At 35.7% G+C, this 17,674-nt stretch overlaps 1 protein-coding gene across 1 annotated transcript in view; it reads right to left on the bottom strand.

Annotated features, from left to right (window-relative positions):
- LOC141297772 (large ribosomal subunit protein eL19-like) overlaps positions 1–15,140 on the bottom strand; it is a 75,971-nt gene extending 60,831 nt beyond the window's left edge. Inside the window, exons 1-5 of the mRNA XM_073828224.1 lie at positions 15,095–15,140; positions 14,378–14,484; positions 9,219–9,341; positions 8,912–9,032; positions 3,449–3,559 (exon numbers count right to left, since the gene is read on the bottom strand). Of these exons, the coding sequence (XP_073684325.1) occupies positions 3,449–3,559; positions 8,912–9,032; positions 9,219–9,341; positions 14,378–14,484; positions 15,095–15,099 (467 nt within the window). The 5' untranslated portion in view covers positions 15,100–15,140. The remainder of the gene's footprint in view (positions 1–3,448; positions 3,560–8,911; positions 9,033–9,218; positions 9,342–14,377; positions 14,485–15,094) is intronic.
- Between the last annotated feature and the right edge of the window lie 2,534 nt (positions 15,141–17,674).

Genomic DNA, 17,674 nt, shown 5'->3' with positions numbered 1-17,674 from the left:
AAAACTGATCTTTGCAGAAGTTGCATCTGAACTGGCATTTACACAGTTTATTGCAGCTTAGAGGGACATGGAAAGCTTTAAACTGCAGTTATAAATGCATAAATGTTTAATAATGATATTTGAAATTATTTAAAAATTAATAGATACTTTAAAGGTGAAATTTAAACCGCCAGTAGGTGGCAGCAAGTGAGTGATTGAACAATCATTTAAACGGTTGATTCATTCAGGAACGAAACACCGTCATGTTGCTCAGAGATGCAAAACAGTGCAGTGGCTGCGTTTGGAATGATTTTTATTGGCAAAAGAGAGCAAAAACAGGCAATATGGTGTTTAAAACGTGAGTCTCTTAATTAACTTCTTGTTTATTGAACAAGTGTCTTTGTGTGATATTGATTAACTGTATGAAATGATATAAATATATCCATTTTCAGCCCCATCTCTTGAATTATGTGATCATTCTAAATGCATTTTATTAGACTGAATCATGAGGTGGAAGAACGCACTCTAATGCGTACATGCACTAGTTTAACCTCACTTATAGACTTCATCATGTAATGTATGTGCACACTCTGTAGGTGTGTTATGTTTGCATACTTGATTGTGTCAAATCGCACATCGCGAAAACAACAATTATGATATATCTCGCACACCCCTAGTCATAGCCCTATTTTTGGATCTTCTGGCCCGCTAAAATACGGGACAGTCAGTTCAACAGTTGTGGGCGGGGCCTGCGCAGCCTGACATCATACTGCTCAAAAAATCCAAATGGATTTCGGTAATTGTAGGGTGGTTGTGTCCACACACTGTAGGGTGCCTTTTAGTGTCCTGTACATAAATAACTCATTTGCAATGATAACTTAATGACTTGCAATGATAACACAAAAATTACTATGAAAGGATGTTATATTAGGCCAAGTTTTTATATTAATAAAGCATTACTTGCCTCTTAAGATAAATTTTCTAGATTGTTTTTAGCTTTGTAAAAGAGGATGCATGTTATTTTGCTAGGAGTCAAATCACAAAATAAAATAAAAATTTTGTTCTCCTATTAATATTTTTTTAAATAAGAGATTACTCAATTTGAGTGTATCAGTCAGTTGATAATAATAACATTATTTTATTTAATAAAAAAAGAAGAGTTTGTCCATGTGCCTTGAATGGTTGTCCACCTTGTCATATTGGGGAAGCTGCCCCTTTAAGAAAAGGCCATCCTTCAGGACCACAGATTTTTTTGTCTCTTCAGTGGCGGGAATTTCAACAGCTGAGGTGAGCAAGTTAGTGACTTTTCAACTGACAAATTTTCTTTGTATGAGTTTACGGTCATATCCTTATCTGCAAATGTCACAAATTCACACAAGCATTTCCATTTTGCATAAAAGTCCGTTCTGACAGTCTGTTAAGTTTGAATCTATATTGAATGAGCGCTGGTGCGGCAGGCGTGTGCACGCACATCAGACAGACGGAACACAGCGGAAAAAAATTTAATGTGCTGAAATATCTGTTGTTGAACATTAAATTTAGGTTTAAAAGACAACATGTAGTGCATGCATTTAATGAGAGTAGGAGCTATAAAGGGATAACAGCATGTAATTATCTGAGAATAAATATCAGATGCTTTGTAGCCGCCTTTTATATAAAGAAATGACAGTAAACGTGACTTTGAGTGAACGCGTGTTCCTGCAGAACATTTCTGTCACCCGTTGGTTAACACTGAGTTTGTTTTTATTCATCGTTATTATCTGTATTAGGCTATCCTTTTAATTTTTAATGTAGATATTTAAAGTATGTTCTAGGGATGCACCGATACCAATCGGTCGATAAAGCTTGCGCGTTTTGTCAGTAAAGCCGGTTCTGTAATCAGCGGTAAATGCCATCAGGTGCGTGATTTCACGTTGAGCCGTATATACTACACACAGCCGTTGTTTACCGACGAGCTGCGCATAGCAATGTTCATTATCAGTGTGAAAGTGCGCAGCTCGTCTGTAAACAACGGCTGTGTGTAGTATATACGGCTCAACGTGAAATCGCGCACCTGATGGCATTTACCGCTGATTACAGAACCGGCTTTACTGACAAAACGCGCAAGTTATCGACCGATACATATCGTGCATCCCTAGTATGTTCACTATATATAGAGTGCTTAACAAATTTATTAATACAAATTTATGTAAAGTTTTTAAAAAGGTTTGTGCCACTGCTGCTCCAAACTTTCAGTAATGGTGATTTCTAAAATAATTTTTTAGCTTTCTGTATTGGTTAGCCCTCCAATATAAGCTCTTTAGTAACAGTAGTAGGCTATTTCTAATGCTAATATTTTTAGATTTAAACCATTTTGACAGATTCCTAAAATATTTGTGTTTTCTCTTTATTATTACGGTGGTCTAATAAATTGTTAAGCACTGTGTTTTCATAGCATAGAGTTGGCACGTTTGTTTGAAGGACAGAGCAGAATATGGAACAGTATGATTTTTGTCAAAAAAAAAAAAAAATTAAGCAGATTAATCGTAAAAAATAATTGGCCAACTAATCGATTATCAAAACAATTGTTAGTTGCAGCCCTAAAATATGCCAAATTCTCTTCACCAACCAGACTAACTATTTAACTAGTCACAGTTTGTTGTAAGCTAATATGCTAACTGAAGCTCAAAATGTCCACTCGATAGGGTGGACATAGCATTAATTTGTAGTTAATATTGTAATTTATAAAAATGTAATATTGTAATTTTTAAAATTCTTACTGTTCTCATGTGCTTGTCCACCCACCCTGTCATCTTGATATTTTAAAATAATATTTTAAAAAGTAATTCAATCATATCTATATAATCCAGTGTGTTCAATAACTAAGTGTGGGGGCAATAACATGCAAACAAAAAACTGCATCCAAATATCAAATTTTTCTCTAAATAAGAAAAAAATAAATGTGCAAAGGGTATAAGTTTCTTTAAAAACTCATGGTTTCTATAAAATCTTTTATGTATTAATAATTTGAAAGCATACAAATAACCCTGTTTAGGAAATAAAAACCTATTTAATTTGCATTTTAATATTGCAATGAAAACACATTTAACAGTAGTATACATGTCCATGACAGGGTTATGGTTTATGCTTCGAATAATGGCCTATAATTACCTAAAAAAACGTGTGGGAGCTCAGCTAATATATATTTCTATAGTACTTAAGTGTCTACTATTTATGACATGACAAAGCGAATGGAAAATTAAGACCAAATTGTGTGAGTATTGTGAAAGGCACTCTACGGTGACCCTTATATACACACATTATGTAAAAGTGAGTTTTGCATCCGATGCCCCCTTTAAGCTTTTATCAGCTGATGATGTTTTCATTTATTAGGAGTATTTAAATACTATTCACTTATTCTAGAGAAGTGAGAATAACCCCCCCAAAAATAGAAAATTATTCAGCTGCTGCCAGAGCAGCTTTTACTTACGACAGAAGCTTCTTGCGAGCCTTATCGGCCTTCAGTTTGTGGATGTGCTCCATGAGAATGCGCTTGTTCTTGAACACATTTCCCTTAGCTCTGAGGTACAGGCTGTGGTACCTGAACAAGAAAACAGTAGAAATGTTAAGTCAACACAAGAGCTGATGTCAGCCCATATTTTTATTAGGAATAAAGCAGAGATGCACCTATTGCAAAGTTCTTGGCCGATTCCGGGTTTTTTTTTTTTTTGTACGTGTGACCTGCCGATACAGTTTTTTGACAATTCCGATTTTCTTTCTAAGAACTATAATTTATAATTTGCATTTTTATAACTGATATTATAATTCAATATTTTTATTAATATAAAAAATTGATATAAAAAAATTCAACATTACAATTCCCCCACTCTGGACTAAGTTTCACGCATTCTCTCACTTAAACAACTCTCAAAATAAGGTGCTCTGTGACTGGAATCAGGTAGAAACAAGAACTAACTGAAAAGGAGTTGCTGTATATGACAAAACAGATGTCATTTCCCACTGTTTATAAATGTTCACTTTGTCCCCAAAACGTTAAATATGTCATGTTTCACATCAAATTCTTACATTGCGTCGATTGATTCAGTTTATATCAGTGTTTCCCCTACCATTATCTTAGGGGGGGGGCGGCCCGCCCCCCCAACGGTACCCCCCGCCCCCCTTGAACATCCAGTTCATTTTATTTTCGATATAGCGGCAGATCACAATAGAAGTCATTTAAGGTTATCTTTCCTATAGAACAGGTCTATACATTGTTCTAGTGTTGTCACGATACTGGAATTTCTAACTTCGATACGATACCTTGAAAAATATCGATATTCGATACTATTTTCGATACCACAGAGAAAAAAACTGCCACAATATTAAGGGGTAAATTTCTTTTTTCATTTAAAGATAAATATAACATATAATAAATCTAGAACATGACAATGGGGTAGATGCATATGTACACTGCTACAGCCCTGTTCAGCTTCTTAGCTTCATTTGAGTTTGCTTCATACTTTATTTGCTGTTCAAATACAACTGGTAGTGTAGGTCGTAAACTTTTTTTTTTCTTTTTAGACCACACTTTTAAAATTGAACTGATCTAACTAATCTTAGAACTTAAGTTAATGGTAAAAGATATTTGTTAACATTAGTTACATGAATAAACAATGAAAAATACTTCCAAAACACTTATTAATCTTAGTTAAAAGTTAATTTAAACTATAATTTACTAACACATGACCTAACTAAAATATTATATTTATATATATATATAAATATTTTTTATTGGACCAGAGCTAACATGATCCATTGTATTTTTATTACCTACGGTTATCAAAGACTAAAATATACAGTAACAAATGCATTGCTCATCGTTCATAAATGCTGGTTAATAGATTAACATTATCTGATGAACAGATTTTAATGCCGGATTCATAATCAATGATCCATGCAAGCAAACATGCGTGCATCACACGCGAAAACAAGCTCACCGGATAGACATTAAGACAAATTGTAGAATTTAAGTAATGATTTTTTTTTTTTTTAAATAAAGTTAAATTTACATTTGACCGCAGTTAAAGTATTTACTCAATCAGATTATATTAACGAACTACGGTAAAAAAACAGGACAACACTCATATCAGCAACAATAATAGGCAATCTTATTTAATGATTCAGTAATGTTAAAATGAGAACAGTTACCAACCTCTCGAAATTCTTTATATAGATCCGGGTGTCTGTCTTTCAGGTGCTTTGCGAAATTAGTGGTGTTAGCGCCTTTTGTTAGCACTGCTCTGTAGCAACTCTTACATATTGGTTTGCTTGTGTACTTCGGCTTTCCATGTTCATTTGTTTCATATCCAAAATATTTCCAGATAGCACTCCTGCTGTGTTCTTTATCAAACAAAGCCGGTCGCGGGGTGCCGCGCTCTCCTTTCTATTCGCTTTACTTGAATGAGACGAGACACGAGCCTTTGTGGAGAAGTGAAAGTGACAGCTCGGCTAGTATCGATACTTCGGGAAATTAGTATTGGTACCGTTCAGATATTTCAGTATCGATATTTATCGAAATATCGATATTTTTGACAACACTACATTGTTCTTTTATTAAACAAACTAAATTGTCTTTGTCTCTGTTATTTATCTTATTTACACGAAGGCATGTCATTTCTGTCTCTACATGGCCGCGCGTTTACAATGTCTCCTCCGCGAAAACACGGACGGGATCGCGGAGTCCATTCATAAAAACGGAATTTACTATAGCGTGGAATGCCACGGAATTTGTGGTCTGTCACTTAATTCAAATCGCGATATGGACTAGTGTCTGTGAAAACTGAAATGCAAAAGGACCGTTTTAATATGAATCCTGCATGTTCCGTTTGCCTCTGTATGTATGAATGGCGGAGACAAGTTTTTTTTACTACACGCATTCTGAAGCACACGTGACGCTCCCGCTAATTTTTGGCCTTTGCATTTCACATGAACAGATAAACTCAATCTCCAAAGCTGCTGTGAGTGTCATTTTTACCGTTTCATTTGAAAAAACTAGCATCATATCATACTGTACACACAGAAATTTCATGGCAACCTGTCAAAATAAAAGTACGGTTTAACATGAAACAGAACAATATTAGTCTTGTTTTACTTTTGTACAGTATAATGTAGGTGTTTATATATTCCTATTTAAATAATTTACATAAACAATATATATGATGAAAAATAAATAAAGATTAACCACTTAATTGTAGAAAAAAATACTACAATTATTATTTAAACGTTTTAAACTGAATCAAATTTTTCTTCCATGTATTGATTTTTACACTCAACCTCTGTTTGTTTGCCAAAAATGAAAAGGGTTTATTTTTCATTTGATTAAAAATAAATAAATGTTTATGCTTTCATTTGATTTCATTTGATTCATTTGATTAAAATTAAAACACATAAGAATTTCTAAAAAAAAAAAAAAAATCCTGAGCCTGAACTTTTTTTGCGCGGGGGGGGGGGGGGAATAGAGTAAATAGAGTAACAAGAGCTTAAAGTGCTTAAAAAATTGACTCTTCTGCCGGCTCTATGACCGGAATCTAAATCATGACGAGCAAGCACTTTCTTACCGCTGCTGGCATACGGTAGCTTCCTCGAGCAAATCGTGCAGAAACAAGCCCCGGGCTCTCTCAGTTTCTTACACCAACTGCCAAAAGGCTCGCCATGTCTACTTTCTTCAATCCACGCCCAGCGCCATTTATTTTTGAGTCTTTTATCTATCGCTAGGACATCATGCCCAGGCTTCATAAACTTGCGTTCCATTTTTTTTTCTCCGACAATGCTAACGTGACAGTATGGGTGTCAATCATACTGTGTTGCAAGGACCCGCCCTTCTCTGCTTCTGATAGGCTTGTAACGTTAGTTAAAGCTGCGTTCCTCTCATATGATTGTTAGGTGAAATAAATTGGCTCGAAAATAAACCGCATGCGCAGGCTCTAAAATATATATTTTTTTATATATATAAGAAATAAACCAATTCAGAGCTACATCTCTGATACCGACATAAGTTTTTAAATGGTTTATCAAGACATTATGATCCACTGTCCCAAAGGCTGAACTAAGATCAAGGATTAAAATAGAATACAAGCCATCATCGGCTGCAAGCAGTAGGTCATTAGTGACCTTAACCAGAGCAGCTTCAGTGCTATGTTAAGAGTGGAAACCAAACTGAAATTTTTCAGAGATTAAATTATTATTCATATACGAAAACAGTTGCATTGACAACTTTTTCCAAGATATTTCATAGAAATGGAATCTTAGAAATAGGTCTAAAATCACTTGAATTGGAAGGGTCTAGAGAAGCCTTCTTTAATAATGGATAAATAGTGGCATGTTTAAAACATGTAGGAAAAATGCCAGAAGACAATAAACTGTTAATAATAGCTAAAATATATGGACCAACCATTTGAAATAAAGCCTTTAAAAACCAAGTAGGAAGGCAGTCAGAAGGACAGGAGGAAGATTTTTTAAAAAGTACAACAATACGTTCCAAGGTAGACAAAAATAAATTCATTAAAATTAGTAAATGTTAAAGGTGGACACGAATCGACATTGTGGTCTCTTAAATTAGACTATTAGTAGCATGTCTGCTACTGCAAATATATGCCAACACTTAATTTTGATGGTCCACCAACACACATACTGACTATAATTAACATTCTACCTACTAGGGGTGGCACGGTACATGAAAAACAACCGAACCGTTCGGTTCGCTTGTCTCGGTTCGGTGCGTGTGTGCGTCGCACGGTTCAACGGTTCAACGCATGCACAATGTAGCCTCGTGAGTGTCCTTTTTGCGCGAAATAAGAGGTGTGTGTAGACATAGAGACAGTAAAAGTGGAGTGCTGCAGGTTACGTCACGTGTAGAAATGGCAAGTGGGAGAGATAAGGAAGGCTGCCCGGAGTTGGAGGATGCGCCAGCTATGATACGCTGTTCATCCAACTTGGCTGTGCTTTCAATTTTATTAAAGGAAAGGATGAAGCTGATTGGTTGGTTCATGTCACATGGCCTGCGGTGAGCTTGCAGAATTTTGAAAAGTTGAGATGTTTTTATCTCGATGCGGTGAAAAAAAAAAAAATATAAAAACAAGAACCGTAGAGAAACCGAAAACCGTGACCTAAAACCGTGATACGAACCGAACCGTGGGTTTTGTGAACCGTGCCACCCCTACTACCTACCCTAACCTTAACCTGAGCTTACTAATACTCTAGTGAGAGTTAGTTGATATGTAGTTGCAAAGTTGCTTATAGTCAATAGACTAAAGTAGGGGTGCCCAACCCTGTTCCTGGAGATCTACCTTCCTGCAGAGTTCAGTTCCAAACCTGATTAAACACACCTGTCTGTAATTATCAAGTGCTCCTTCCTTACTAATACTCTATTGAGAGTTAGTTGATATGTAGTTGCAAAGTTGCTTATAGTCAATAGACTAAAGTAGGGGTGCCCAACCCTGTTCCTGGAGATCTACCTTCCTGCAGAGTTCAGTTCCAAACCTGATTAAACACACCTGTCTGTAATTATCAAGTGCTCCTTCAGATCCTAGATTCCAGATTAGTTGGTTCAGTTTTGTTTGATCAGGGTTGGAGCTGAACTCTGCAGGAAGGTAGATCCCCAAAAACATGTTTGGGAACCAATGGACTAAAGGGATCATCAAAATAAAATGCAGATATATAAAACATTGCATTCAGTTAACAAGTATTAACTAGCTCACATAAATTAATTAACATCAGCCTCAAAGGAAACACTCAAATAACACTTTATTTACAATGGACGGCTCAGAATCGGCATACTAATCGGCCGGTCACCAGTCTAGGCCAATCATGTGGAAAATCGGCTAATTCTGGTCCCTGGCCGGTCGATTGGTGCATCTCTAGAATAAAGCATAAAGCTAGCTAATTTGTGACTTACATGTGCCTGTCAATCTTCTTGGACTCCCTATAACGACGCAGAAGACGTCGTAGAATTCTCATGCGACGCATCCAGCAAAGCTTCTCTGGCATTCGGGCATTAGCTGTACCTTTTCTCTTACCTGAAAAGTTAAGATTGAAACAAACCAATCAACAAGTGAAAAATCATAATGACACATGACCATTTTTTTTCCTTCAAAAAGAAATTAATATATATATATATATATATATATATATATATATATATATATATATATTTTTTTTTTTTTTTTTTTTTTAATAAAACATTATATATATATATAACGTACCGATGCCCATGTGTCGGCCCTTACGACGTGCCAGGGTGTTCTTGCGGCATCGGGCACGAGAGTGAACAGTGACAGGCTTCTTAATAATCAGACCATCCTTTACCAACTTACGAATTTGCTGTCCTAACAAACAAGAAATCAAGATTGGTTAATACATTTAAGGAGTGTGTTAAAGGAGTTTTAAAACTGACAATGTTTTAACACAGACATCTGACATACAAACAGTGTTGCCAGATTAGGCGGATTTGGGCTGGTTTGGGGTCAGTTTGAAGGTTTTCAAACATCTAAAATATATAGGCTAATTGGTTAACAAACAAACCCATATAGTTCATCCAATCACTCATTGGCTGGTGCTGATGTTGACATTGCCCATCATACTTTTAGCCAATCAACAGGGAACAGCAGACAGATGTAATGATTCATGAGTGACAGGTTTAGAGCAATAACGGATCAGATTTTGAATGTATATTTAAATGAACACAATGCCTAAATTGGCCTGAATATATAGTGCACAGCATAAATGAGTACACCCCCTCTGATTAAATATAAATATGTATTTTCTTAATGATCACTAATATAATTCATATAAAGATGACAATTTAAATGTATTAAACATATTCTTAATAAAAACTGAGAAATACATGCCATTTATATCTGTAAAATACGTAACTTAGCCAATTTTGTTTAAATGCAAAATTGCAAAAATAAGTACCCTCTAGATTTAATTCAACAAAATGTAATATTCTAGTACTTAATATGTCCTTCATAACTCGAAGTACACTGCTCTGTCCCTTCTTGGCACTGAGTGATAATGCACAACTCCCTCACACCTTTAGCACTCATACATTGCTATATTTGAGCATTACTACCACTGAACTTTACTGTGGCCTTAAGGCCTTCAGCCTTAATATTATTGCAACTCTAAAAACAGAGCAGAATTCAATAAAAAAAATTTAAAAAGTGGGACTATGCAATCCTGTCCTGGATCAAATGGTCCAGTGTGACTACAAAGTTCTGTATTATGTTCTACAAAACGTACTTGACGAAAGACTTCCTCTAGTTCTGTCTGAAGTTAGTGGGACACAAAAGTAAACTGTTGTTGATGCTATTGTCTGATTATCGCACAGTATGTATCAGTGAATGACAGTTTTGGCTGTCAGGGTGTGCATGAAACGAGTGAAATACCTGCTAATTATGTTGCTTTTCCCAATCACTTATTGGCTTATTCTGACTGTTGACATTGAAAATGATGCCAGCGTTTTTTCGAGGACATCGGTTAACCGTTCTGACATTGTATCTGTATATTTTAGCCATATTTGGTAATTCTCGTTAACGTATGTCAAGATTTGATCTGTTTTCCTGGGGAATTTATCTATTTTTATATTATATTGTCATAATTATTTTGTTTTAAAATGGTCCTTATTCAGCTTGAATGACATAGCATTAACATTCAATCACACTATTTTTACAGTTATAGTTTTGGGTCTTTTATGTTGGAGTGATCAGTAAGAATTTTATTAATTTTTAAAGACGTTTCTTATGCTCATTAAGACTGTGTTTATTTAATCAAAAATATATATTTTTTGTGAAATAATTTTACAGTGTTTACAGTTTTTACACTGTTTACTTTTTTTTTATATACATTTAAATCTAATAAATTCCTGTGAACAAAACTGAATTTTCAGCATAATTACTCCAGGATTCAGTGTCACATGATCCTTCAGAAATCATTCTAATGTTGATTTATTATCAGTGCTGGAAACAGGTTTTTTTTTTTTTTTTTTTTTTTTTTTTTACCTGTGGCACTTTTTTTTTCAGAATTCTTTGATGAATAAGAAGTTATAAAGAAAAACATTTATTTAGCACATTAAACAGAGCAAGCAGTCTGTCCATCAGCAGCACTTGTATCAGTTACAGCATTTGACACTTTAAACTATACATGTTATATCTTGCGAGTTATTTTAAAGCCCGTAATATAAAGAATTTCTCATGTTTAGGATCATTTTGATTATGCACTTTCCTGATTATTTTTCAGATGTGCTCATATAAACTACTGTATTTTAATATTAACAGTATGCCTCATTCAATATTATTTACAAAGAACATATCAATATTAGGGCTGGGTATCGTTCCAAAATGTTCGATACCGATACCGATACCCTGAATTCGATACCGGTTCCGAACGATACTTTTTTCGAAACTTTTATTTTAAGAAATGTATTAGATTACTTTTTCAGGATGTTTGTGACACTTTCACATCAGGCTTATCTCTAAGACCAATAAACAAAGGAACAAAAGCACAAAATGAACAAAGTGTAGTTAAGACAATATATCAGTGAATGTTTTTTTAATAAAGTTCAAACAGTTTTAACTCAATCAGATTTAAGTATTTGTGAGGCTCACTGCTGCTTAAAGGTTTAGTTCACCCCAAAATTTAAATTCTGTCATTAATTATCTACAAATGAAGATATTTTGGATTTAATCCAAGAGCTTTCTGATCCTTCCATAGATAAATCTTTGAATAAAGTTATTTTTGTTTACTTTGCACACAGAAGTATTCTCGCAGCTTCATATAATTATGATTGAACCACTTATATCACATTGACTATGTTTTTGGTTCCTTTCTGGGCATTGAAAATGCATATCCAGTAAATTTAGGAGGATCAGAAAGCTCTTTGATTAAATCCAAATGATCTTCATTTGTGTTCTGAAGAAAAACAAAGGTCTTATGGGTTTGGAACAACATTAGGGTGAGTTATTAATGACAGAATTTTCATTTTTTTGTGAACTAACCTTTTAAGATCACCTGAAATCACTCAACAGTTCTTCTTCAGAAAAATTAGCATGTAGCACCGATATTGATTCTTCATGGTCGATTTTGATTGCCGATGTTTTACAAGCAAATGGGCTGATTCTGAAAGCCTTTTTAATATATTTAGTTTACACCTTAAGCAAGGGACAAGAATGAATGATAATATGAGTACATGAACAATATGTTTATTTTCTCTATTATAGGTACAGCCATTTAAATTAGAGGCAACCACTGCATTTAGATTAAAATCTAAATAAATTACAAAATATATTATAAATAACAAAAAATAAACGACACAGTTCTTTCTTAGTCGTGTAGACAATAAATACAGCCATAATCAAAATAGGCTACTCTTTCAAAATTCAAAGTGCAAACAGAGACCGAATCTTCAAGCATGATACAGAGCTATTAATAGACAACTACACAATTTATTAGCCCACATACTAATAACAGCTTCAATATTTTATGTAGCCTAATTTGCGCGCATTGGGGAGTCGTTCTCTAAACGTGGGGTGTTAAAATTGCTTTAAATGCGTGTGCGCGTTACTTTTGGTTTCGTTTCAACGATCGCGCGAATCAGCGGCGCTGAGCGTGCATTCTACAATACAAGAGATTACTTTAACAAAACCTTTTGAAAGTGGGAGGACACAAACGGGATTTTGAAAAGCGTGTCCCCAGTGAAAATTATGCCCCTGCATGAGTGCAACTCTGTCGCTGAGTTATCGTTTGATGTGAATGTATGTCGCGTTGCACCTATACTGAGACTATATTGAGACTGAGGCGCCAGAATTGTATCCGACAGAATGTGTCTGGTGTTTTCTCATATTTGACGTGTTGCCAGTCTTGGAAAAGATAACCTTTTTACAAATATTGCATCGCACGCTGTTGCTGTCAATATTGGCATAATGTAGCACTACTTTTGATCGCTTATACATCTTTGCGTTAAATTTATGCTATGCTTTAAAGTATAGTGTACATTACAGCCTCACATTTGACAAGCTCTGGGCGAGTGGGCGTAACCGCCGTAAACTATTGATTTTCAAGGCAGCCTCGCCACAGCTAATCACCAGCATTTGATCCGGGCACGTTAAAGATACCGCACGTTTTCTAGCTCACTGACGTTGACAAGATTATATCCTTGGGTATCGAAATTTGGTACCGAACGAAAATTATTTTTTCGATACTCGATAGTATCGAGACAAATCGGTCACTGCTTAAAAAGTATCGAACTCGATACCCAGCCCTAATCAATATATCATACAAACTCTACATAATACCCAGCTTCAGTGTTTTTTTAATGTAATGGAGAGTGCATCAGCATAAGTCTAACAGACACAGATCAGGCATAGCATTATGACAACTGACAGGTGATGTGAAAACACTGATTATCTCTTCATCACAGCACCTGTTAGTGGGTGGGATAAAATAGGCAACAAGTGAACATTTTGTCCTCAAAGTTGATGTGTTAGAAGCATTGGCAAGTGTAAGGATTTGAGCAAGTTTGACAAGGGCCAAATTGTGATGGCTAGATGAGCATCTCCAGAACTGCAGCTCTTGTGGGGTGTTCTATCAAAAGTGGTCCAACGAAGGAACAGTAGTGAACCGGCAACAGGGTTCAAGTTCAACAAGGCTCACTGATGCATGGGAAAGAGCGAAGGCTGGCCCATGTGGTCCAATCCAAGAGATGAGCTACTGTAGCTCAATTTGCTTAAGAAGTTAATGCTGGTTCTGATGGAAATGTGTCAGAATACACCATGTATCACAGTTTGTTGTGTATGGGGCTACATTGCCGAAGATCAGCCAGGGTGCCCACATCTGTGGGATCTACAGAACAAACTTACTGGACTTAATTGATCTGGTGCTAATATCTTGATTCCAGATACCATAGCACACCTTCAGGGGTCTAGTCTAGTGGAGTCCATACCTCGATGAGTCAGAGTTGTTTTGACAGCAAAAGGGGGACCAACACAATATTAGGAAGGAGGTCATAATGTTATGCCTGATCGGTGTATACCTACACAGATGAATACCTACTGGCACATTAATGCAGGACTGACAGAAATCCAGAAAGATACTTTACAGTGGACTAAAAATAAAAACACAAATTGGAGGGGGAAATGCTTTCATGACCCTGTATCCTCTAAGAGTACTATTTTAGTTTTACCCATCTGTGAATGACTTTTTTTCGAAAAAAGTCAAGATGATTTGAACATGATGGTAAGTGACAACATATACTTATACAACAGCAATGGCATTTTTTTTTTTTTTTTGCTTATTATAGTACAGCAATGGCAAATGTTTCCTAACGTTGCATTTGTGAGCTGAAATAAGAAAAGTAAAATCTTACGGGAATTGGCATTTGCGATCTCATTGGTTTCATTGGGGTCCAGCCAAACTTTTTTCTTGCCGCAGCGCAAGACGCTGGACGCCAAGCGCTTCTGCAGTCTGAGCATGCTGAAAGAACAGATACAAAATAATTAAAACTCATCTCGTGCACTTTTATTTATAACGCTTAATGAACACAAAAAGTGCACACGACTCATCTAAATATCTCCAACAGAGAGAAATGACAGCATAATTAAAAATGCATTTTAAGCAATTTAAATTGTTTATTGCCTTATAGAGCGCATATTAAATAAATGCTACTAGTACAAAATATTATAGTATATGTTACCAGAAAGTAATAACATAGTACTAATACACGTACATATACAAAACTACTACAATTCATACACCTTGGAAACAACATGGTAAAGTTACTTTTCTGCATAATGCACCTTCGCTTAAGCAGTTGAACCGAATCATACTTATTTATCCTATTAACTAATTTTTCCCAATTCTATAAGGGCAGTTGTGTTGGTCCGAACGCGACAAACAACGTGGAACACTACGCAAACTACGGCCTACAAGTTTGACAGTAGCTCTAAAGCGCATTACAATGCCGGAAATATGAATGTAGAAAAGAAAACGTCTTTACTTTAACATCTGATCAAAACATCAGAGAATAACATAATAGTTTAAACGATTTTGGTTATTTCTGCTGCAATAGGCCTCAATCTCTTACCTCATTGCGGCAGATCGCTGAGAAAAAAGAGCGAAAGGAGAGCGCCATAGATTGTACCATTCTAATGGATGGGTATATCACCCAAAGCATCAGCGTTCATGCTTAATTAAAAATAAGTAGTTTTGCAAAGGAATAGGAAAATATTGTTTTGTAAGTTATGCATTTACATTTGATATGCATCTTTTTGTGTGAGCCTAGACTTTTATGCATTACAGTAGACATGAGATGGAAAATCACACCTCTGTTTTTATTAGAATGGTATGTCCAAAAAAAGTACAACAGATGGGCTGCTGTGTTTCTACTGTGTTTTTGGGCTACTTTCTCCAGATTGATTCAGCAATAATTAATGTCCTACTGGATGAGGCAAATTAAATGTCAGTGAATTTGCGTGGTACATATCCCTGGTATATTGAACACATACGTTGGAAACTACGCTGAAACTATATACAAGAGAAAAGAGAAAAAATAATACTAATTATCTTAACAGTAATGGACAAGATAGAGAATGTATCTATTCGGAATAGAAGTTAATAGTAATAATACACGATTGAGTGATAGAATTTAAATTTATTGTAGCTATGACGTAATCCATCAGTATGGATCCAGAGGGATGGATGCTGGAGGAGCTGAACATGCAGCTGTGTACTGATGGATCTAGACATGGAGTAAACGATTAAACGAGTTATTTATTTATCTAGATTTAAAAGACATGGAGTGAGATACATTAAACTGAACAGTAGGTGGCGGCATGTGCTCATGACACCATGATATCCGGCTGAGGCCCCACAGACCCGGCCAGGCGGCCACCTGTTTCAGACCGAAAGTAAGACGAACCATATTTGGGGCGAATTCCAAACGGAAGGGCGGATCCCTATGCCCTACTCCCTCCGAAGGGCAGAGCCCTTTGAAGTGAGTTCTTTTAAGGGAGTAGGGCATTTCTGTCTCTTTTAAGCGTTTGGAACTCCCTTTGCAAAGGGAACGACTGACGAAATGTTACCTTGACAACGCTGCGTGTGCGTGCAGCATTCAGCACTCTTATCAGTTGTTGTAAATAAATACTTCTTTTCATTATTATTTTATTTAAATATTTATTTTATTTACTATTACACTTTTCTTAAACTAAACATGCTTAAACTTGCTTACACTACCGTCTTAAATTACATTTTTTTCACTGACGAAAAATATTTTGTATTACATTGAAATAAAGACAAATTTAATCAGCCTATTCTACCTAAGTATGTATGTGAAGTCGAAATCAACCCCAACTTTGCTTTAAAATGCATTGCAAGAGCTCCTAACTGAAGATCATGTGATCACTAACGGAAATCACTTCCGTGAAGTGACCATGGAATGTTCCCTTCTCTAACGGCCTTCTGGAAGGGCCCTTCGTGAAGGGATTAAGTTGCTCACTTTCGTTTGGAACGTCCCTACAAATGGCGTCCCCTTCTAGAAGTGCCCTTGAAGGGCGCAAAATAGCCGTTTGGAATTCGCCCATGGTTTAGGGCGGATCAGGTCTTGTTAGAGTCCGGCCACCTACAGTTTTGTACCATAATGTTGTTTTGTTAGATTTAATATAAGCTATTTTCGCATGGATTTTCGTAAGATTTATATGTACAACCTCTAATAGCAATCCCTGAAATGCTAAAAATGTATAATCTGATTATTTTTCATATTTATTTTGATCAATATTTTTTAACATAATGTGTCATAGTGAGTTCTATTTTACTGTAGGCTATTATGAAATAATATTTAGTTCATGTTCATTTTCAACAAATAGTCAAGTAGGCTTTTATTGTCATTTCAACCATATACAACCTATACAGTACACAGTAAAGCAAAACTATTTTTGCTTTTGCTTAATTGGTTAACCAGAACCAAGGTGCTATGCAGAACAATATACATTGAACAAAAAAAAAAATAAAAAAAAAATAAAAAAAAAAAAACAACATTTTGTTTTTGCCCCTATTTTTCATGAGCTGAACTCGAAGATTGAAGACTTTTTCTATGTACACAAAAGGCCTATTTCTCTCAAATATTGTTCACAAATCTGTCTAAATGAGCACTTCTCCTTTGCCGAGATATCCATCCATCCACCTCACAGGTGTGGCATATAAAGATGCTGATTAGACAGCATGATTATTGCATGTGTGCCTAAAGCCTAGTTCAGACTGCATGATTTTAGCCCCGATTTTGACTCGCCGACAGGTTTTGAGAAATCGCCGACAAATGCCGAAATCACAGGCAAGTCGGTGCTCGTTCACGTGAGTGACAATCACACAGTGTGAATTATCAAAGATGCGATCTGAGAGAATCGCCGACGTGTCGCTGACACCCGTGAGATATTTGGCATGCTAAATATCTGGACCTATCGGCGATTCAAAATCATGCCGTGTGAAAGGTGATCTGACTGAAAATCACATCGGCGATTACTATCGCGTTATATGTGTGCCTCAATCCTGAGCGAGTAATTGTAAGTTTTGAGCACAGAGAACTATATTTTGCAAGCAAATTACATTAGAAATTAACAGTCGCAAAAAAAATTCGTTTGAGCAAAGAAAAAACGATTCCGTGCTCAATAAA

The sequence above is a fragment of the Garra rufa genome, chromosome 22, assembly GCF_049309525.1.
Source record: "Garra rufa chromosome 22, GarRuf1.0, whole genome shotgun sequence".
In the NCBI taxonomy this organism is placed as follows: Eukaryota; Metazoa; Chordata; class Actinopteri; order Cypriniformes; family Cyprinidae; genus Garra; species Garra rufa.
The sequence above is the reverse complement of the archived record's forward strand: the minus strand, read 5'-3'. Positions and strand labels throughout refer to the sequence as shown.